The sequence below is a fragment of the Heterocephalus glaber genome, unplaced genomic scaffold (assembly GCF_053883595.1).
Source record: "Heterocephalus glaber isolate CG9 unplaced genomic scaffold, H.glaber_assembly_v1.0 deba00001687, whole genome shotgun sequence".
Lineage (NCBI taxonomy): Eukaryota > Metazoa > Chordata > Mammalia > Rodentia > Bathyergidae > Heterocephalus > Heterocephalus glaber.
The window spans coordinates 9,556,470-9,563,117 of record NW_028258412.1 but is presented as its reverse complement, the minus strand read 5'-3'; the positions used below and the strand labels follow the sequence as shown (position 1 = coordinate 9,563,117).

Genomic DNA, 6,648 nt, shown 5'->3' with positions numbered 1-6,648 from the left:
AAGGACAATTCCAAGGGCAATTTGATGACTGAAGGGATATAGCCCTGCTCTCCCCAGGACCATCATAGAACATGGTATGGCAGGCCTGTCTACTGGTGCAGCTTCCTTGTAATCTGGGCAGGCTTCTGAGGGCAAGGCTGGAGGTGGCAATGGCCCTGTCTTCTCTTCCCACTTGGTTAGGGTGCTGTCCCTGCCTAAACCAGTCCTTTCTCCACCCTCCTGAGATCACAACTGCTCCTGTATCCTGGCGTTGCTTGGCCAGTATCTGCCTATGGGCACCCAGGCCCCACCATGCCTGGCTTCCTTCAGTAGTGAGTGCTTACCTCCTCCCCAGCTGTGGCCAGACTGACCAGCACGGCCACCTGGGCACCCAGCATCCCTCTCTACCTGTTGCTTCTAGCTCTACCACCCACCCCACCCTCCATCTGGAAGCTCAGCGGTTCCTCCCAAAGGCTCTGAGCATTGTTTTTCTTTATAATCCAGAAACCACCACTAACTCAAGTAGTCTCAGGTAACTTTAATAAAAGTGTCAGTAGTCCTTTCTGCCACAGCGGTGTACACACGGCTGATCTCAAACACAGGATCACAGCTGCTAAGAGACCAGCCACCACTGCGGGTTAGGCAAGGCTGCTGCCAGGAGTTGGAGCTTGCTGCTCTCAGGTCCCGAGGCAAGAAAGCATCACTTCTTGCATTGGGGTCTGGCCACCAGCCTTGTGGACAGTCACACTGGGCTCTGGGCCTTTACCTGCTTTGCAGAGGGAAGGCCAAGTCCTCCCCACCCCTGGAGAACACTATTTTTTCCAGCCTCACGCCCATGCTTTGCCAACCCACATGCTTTCGAGGCATGAGACGGCTTAACGGAGGCAGCCCCAGCCCAGAGCCACCACCGCCATCACGGCCCAGTGGTGGAGGAGCACTTTTACAATTACACAAGAGAGAGTGGTCATTCCATTGTTAAATAGCACACATCCTATATAAATAAAAAAGAAGAGGATGAAGATGGGCAAGGGAATGAGAGTTGGCACAGACGCTGATATATTGCTTTCCAGTTTCAAGGCGACAGATGCAAATCATGAGACACCAGAGGGAACAGAAATAAGGGCTGGGCTGGGCTTTTCTAAGCAAAATGTGTTCCCCTCACAGGGCTGCTGAGACAGAGAGGTATGGGCAGCCAGGCCAGAGGAGCCCCCGGGCCCAGAAATGCGCAGAGGCAGAGGCTGTTTCTGGCCTCACTGCCTGGGAGGGCAGCTCTGCTTTCTGCGAGAAAAAAAGCACGACTAAACAAACACTGTACACAGATGGAGAACTGTCAGTGACTCTGTTTTCTGCCCTCTGCCTCAGCAGGTTCACAAGCAGAGGGAACAGTGGGGGATGTCTGGCCCTGGTTGCCAGGGACTTCCCCACATGCTGCAGGCTTGGCAGAAGCTACCCACTGACACATCCTCCTCCCTGGATGTGACAAGGGTCATGGGACACTGTCCCACCACGCACTGTTGCCTTTATGTGACAACCAACATACATTTTCCTGAGTCATGCCCTGCTTCCCTCCTGTGGTTGGCAGCATCCTTTTCCCCTGCAGACCAGCACGGGGTTACTTCTATTTCCTTTCTTCTGTCCCCTGCCCCAAGCCCCTCTTTAAAAGGGTGATGCAACTATCCATGGTTTCCTTCTTAAAATACTTGATGGCATCCCCAGTTTTCTTTTCTCTAAGCTGGGTGGTCTGCTCTGGCACAAGCGCAGGGAGCATGGGCAGCAGGCGGTCCCATCCTTCCTCCTGCTCTAGGGTGGGAGCCCCCCATCGAATGTGTCTGATGCTCAGAGGCATCAGAAATAACTCCAGATAAAAACAGAGCTGGCGCTTAGAGGAAGACAAATGCTACCAGGACATGGTCTGTCCACAGAGTACATTCTAATATCTTATTAGGTATCTGAATCTGTTAGGAAAAAAATTAGAAACTATGTATAAAACTTAAAAATATTCAAGTATCAAAAGGCTATTTCGGATCAAAGTTTTAAAATAAGCTGTCAGCAAGCTGCGGCTGCAGAGAGGAAGCTTTTACAAAAGTTAACTGAGTCTGTTCATCTGGGAGGAAGGAAATGAAGCAATCTGCGTAGGGTAGGGGAAAAGACAGCATGGGCAAAGTGAAGCAGGGGAAATCAAGGTCTTTTTAAGCCAAAAGGGAGAGTGATACCAGGCAGGCAGTAAGGATCGGTGGCCACCATCACTCTCCCTGGAGAAGGAACTTTAAGATGGGTGGCCTGAGCTTCCGCCCTCTGGTGTCTAGTCCCTGGACATTCCATGGCTGCGGGTGGAGCTGACCTCTGAGCGGCACACAAAGAGCAAAAACAAACCAACAGGAAAGAGCAGGAAATGGGCCATTTCTGCACAGAAATCCTAGAAAGAAAAATCAAGCAGTGAATAGAGTCAAAATGCTACACCAGTGTTAACTTAGCTTCTCAAACCCTGTTACAAATTAAGTTGAATTTCTAAATCAGAGAAATCAAGATGCCCCCACCCACACAGGGATAGGGCTGTGTGCCCTCCCCCCCATTATAAAGCAGTAGCAGCCTTTATTCAAGACACGACAGTGAGGGAATCCGGTGATGTTCCCTTATTTTTGGAGAGGATGCATCTTGACAAGTGATCCAGTAGAAATATTTTAAATTCTGATAAATTAAAGTCATAAAAACCACTCCCTTGGCTGCCTCTCCCTGGGCCCAGGGCTTGCTTGAGGCGCCCTCTGGTGGCAGTATGGGAAACCACAGTTCAAGGCCAGCCCGAGACTGCAGACCATCTGAGCTGGCCATCTGTCCTGCTTTTCATACTTCTCTTGGCTGACAGCCCTGCTCTTGAGAATGGCCCAATTACACCTCAAGAAGGTTCGGTTCCCACTCTGCTCGTTCCACCACAGGTTTCTAGGCTGTTCTGCTGGCCTTGAAAGGAGATAATGTTGGGCCTTTAGACTTCAGTGGAAAACAGGATGCTCTGTCTCTTGCTGTCTGGGGCAGGGATGGCCTCCAGCTGCAGGAAGTACAGCAACACTTGGACCTGCCAAGGAAGAGGAAAGTGGCTCAGAGGGGTGTTCACAGCTGCAGGTGGGGAGGTCTTCTTGGCCCAAGACCCCAAGACCAGCTCAGGTTACATTTCTTGCTTCTCACAGAAAGAAATCTGGGGTGGTTAGGGTTACTGAAGAAGTGCGAGTTGGGGTTAAGACTCAGGCCAGGTGCACCCCAAGCACAGCAGGTGGCTTGGCCCTATGAAGCCCAGCAAGGCACAGAGGGGAGTGGCTAGGCTCTCCCTACTCTCAGCCCTGTGGGTCTAGGCAAGGCCCTCTCGATAACTCTTAGCCATCCGCTGTTCACAATGAGGGTAGGAATGGCTGGCAGGACTTGGGGTGGGGCAGGCAGAGGACAGCTTTTGTTAGGCCAGCGTGGCATTCTCTAGAGCTTGTTTCCCATACCTGGGACATGACCTCCAGGGACCAGCTGTCAGTCATGGCGATGGGCTGGCTGGGGTTGGTGGGGAGCTTGCTCTCTTTCTCCGAGGGCCGGAGTAGTGTGGGGCCAAAGACCGTGGCGAGGTTGTGCAGGGACATCTTGTTCACTGTCTCCTTTTCAGCCACCCTATAAAGAGCCAAAGCAGAAGATGTCATTTTGAATTGTTTTTTGTTGTTGTTGTTTCTGAGATAGAGTCTCACTTTGTAGTTCAGGCTGGCCTTGAACTTGCAGTGTTCCTCCTGCCTTAGCCTCCCCAGTGCTGAAATTATAGATGTGAGCTAACATGCCCAGCCAGGATACTGGTTTGACACCACCTTTGGGATACAGGCAAAGAAGCTGGGCCTCCCTAGAGTCCTCAGGGAACATGGCAGTAGATGACAGCCCTTGCTGCCTTGTACTACACTGGTTCCCACAGCACAGCCATGTAGGGAGGAGGGGAGCTCAGCTCTGGTTGTGTTGAAGATAGACTCCATCTCTGGTGCTTTGGGGTGTGAGGGAAAAGACTGCTTGAGGCTAACAGTAGCTGAGATAGCACTAAGCCATGACCCAAGGAAAGGGAGAGTCCAAGTGTGTTGGTGGTTCGGGTTGGAGCACTGCTTTTTGCTTAAGGCCGGGTGCAGAGGGAGAAGGGTGGCCATGGCACTAGTCCCCAGAGGGGTGAATAACTGCAGATGGATAGGGAGAAAAGGCCCTCAGCGCCAGGGAATACCACCACCCAGCTTCCTGGGGTCCTGGAGCCCTTGGTCCCCACGGAAGCCCAGGGCTACCTTTTCAGGTGGTCCAGAAGGAAGAGGAAGGTCAGCAGGTTGGCTTCTGGGAGGGACAGCAGCAAGTTGAGCATGCAGCTTTCCTTTGCAACAGGGTCTGAAAGAGCTGCAGAAGGGGAGGGTTACTTCTCAGGATCATAACCGTAGGCTGGAGATCTTTCCTGAGGGTCACCAGTGGAGCATACGGGGCCTGTAATGGAAAGTACTGGAGTGTCCAGGCCTATCACTGTCCTTGTTCCCACAGTGCTGGACTCCAGGCGCAGTGGTAGATGAGGAGGGTTGGAAGGCCCTGCCTGGGGAAGCCCTGGGAGGCTCTCTCATTGCCCTGTGTGCTCTGGAGGCACTTCCAGGTGGGAGAGACCAAGTCCTTTGCTGAATGGGGTCCTGTCCTCATATGCTAGCACCCTCCTCTGCACATCACCCTGCAAGCTGACTCGGGGTCAAGGCTGTGCTTGAACTTCTGCCTGACTGGGCCAGGGACCTGAGGTTAGAGAGGCAAGGTGTCCCCCAGCCTGGGAAGCCACATCCCAGCCCTGGTCTACAGGAAGGACGGCTGTGACCTTCAGGACCCCACACCTGGGGATGTCCATGGCAGTGCTTCACCTTCTTGGCTACTGGGGCGGCAGGGACAGCAGGCAGCCTCTGAGAATGGGGAGACCTTCCCAAGACAGACTAGGTTCTTTTCCCATCCCATGCAGCCAGGTTTGTCAGGCCAGGCTGAAACGCTGACCGTGGTAGAGAGGCACAGCTCAGGTTCTCTCCCAAGGGTGTCAGTAACAGGAGAGGGGTTGGGGAGCTGTCTCCCATGAGGCTGAGACCTCCAGTGCTCACCAATGCCCTCGGCAAAGTTGGGGTAGAACTCATCGGTGAAGAGGGGCTCAGGCAACTCGCGGAAGTAGAGCTTCAGTGTGCCAGCGATGGCATTCACGTCCATCTCACTCATCATCACGGACACATCCTTGTTATCTGAAAAGAGTATGGAAATGGAGAGCTCCCTCATGGATCCTAAGCCAGGGCTTCTGCAAGCCCTGTCTTGGCTGCTGCAGGCTGTTCTGTGCTGACCACTGTGTGGGTCCCGGCCCTTTGAGCGGCTCCTCATACTCCTCCCAAGCATCAGCATGGTTCTGAGTCTGTGGAGGGTTCCAGGGAGGTGGGAGCATCCCCACCCTTTTACCCTTAGTGGTGAGGTGAGGTCCAAGGAAAAAAGAGGTAGATGCACCTGGCCAGGAGGAGGCAGCAAAGCCAGGGGAGGACTTGGCACTTGGGCCAGACAGCTCTACCTTTCTTTCTTTCTTTCTTTTTTTTTTTGGTACTAGGGATTGAACTCAGGACCTTGCGCTTTCAAGGCAGGTGGCTGAACCACTGAGCTAAATCCCTGGCCCCAGCTCTACCTGTCTTGAAACAAATGCCTGGATACCAGTGTCCTTCACTAAGGAAGGATTATTTGAGCCATTTTAGGGTTTAAACTGGTGCCACCTTTGGGCTTTGTTGGCCACTGGTCCTCCATACCACAGACCAGGCCCATTCTCATTGCCCAGAAGGAGCAAGGCCTACCCAGGGGTGCTGGGCCTTCAAGGGCTCCAGAGGTCAGGGTGCGTGGCATGTGCCCTGTGAAGAATTTACAGGCACAAAGTCTTGATGGGTCCTGGTTCTGTGCCACTGCATTTTGAGGATGATGGGCAAGGATCCCCTGGAGTCTCAGTGTCCTTCCCTAGTAAGTGGGACAGTTCTGCCTCTCTCACAGCATTGAGGGTGAGTGGGACAGGTGGAAACAGTACAGAAAGAGTGGGGTCATGTTTATATCCTTTGCCTCACCACATCCTCAAGCAAGGCATGGTCAGAATGCACTGATCCCTGGGCTTTGGTATCTCCTTTGGCAGCACCAAAGCTCCTAGTTCAACTTAGCAATCGTGGCTAAGATGCTTTAAGGACCACCTTTTTTTTTTTCTTTTCCTGAGACGGGGGTCTCGCTATGTTGTTTTGGTTGGCTTTGAACTCCTGGACTTAAGCAGTCCTCCTGCCTCAGCTTGATGAGTAGGTGGAATTATATACATGTGCCACCATCCCCTTCTCAGCTTATATTTTTAAATAATAAAACAGTAAATGAAGAAAATGTACAGAGAATGATGTGACAGGCAAAGATCAAGGAGGACATGCTGGGAGTCTTAGTGTGGACACCACCAGATACATTTCTATCACCTGGGTGACACTTACTGACGTCAAAGGCTGCCTTCAGTGCCTGGATGTCTGTGGCCACTCCAGACACACGATAGATGCCCACTTCCTCCATGCCTCGGCGCTCGATCTCTTCCACACACTGGCGTACGATGTAGGGCACCTTGGAGCGTTCTCTCCTGTAGGGGGTCAGGAAATGTCTTCAGTA

General features: G+C 52.6%; 1 protein-coding gene across 1 annotated transcript in view; it reads right to left on the bottom strand.

Annotated features, from left to right (window-relative positions):
* Positions 1-502: 502 nt before the first annotated feature.
* The window catches only part of Bcr (BCR activator of RhoGEF and GTPase), a 134,687-nt gene continuing 128,541 nt past the window's right edge, over positions 503-6,648 (bottom strand). The window contains exons 19-23 of the mRNA XM_004843537.4: positions 6,480-6,619; positions 5,097-5,231; positions 4,266-4,371; positions 3,462-3,624; positions 503-3,049 (exon numbers count right to left, since the gene is read on the bottom strand). Coding sequence (XP_004843594.1) covers positions 2,960-3,049; positions 3,462-3,624; positions 4,266-4,371; positions 5,097-5,231; positions 6,480-6,619 — 634 coding nt within the window. The 3' untranslated portion in view covers positions 503-2,959. The remainder of the gene's footprint in view (positions 3,050-3,461; positions 3,625-4,265; positions 4,372-5,096; positions 5,232-6,479; positions 6,620-6,648) is intronic.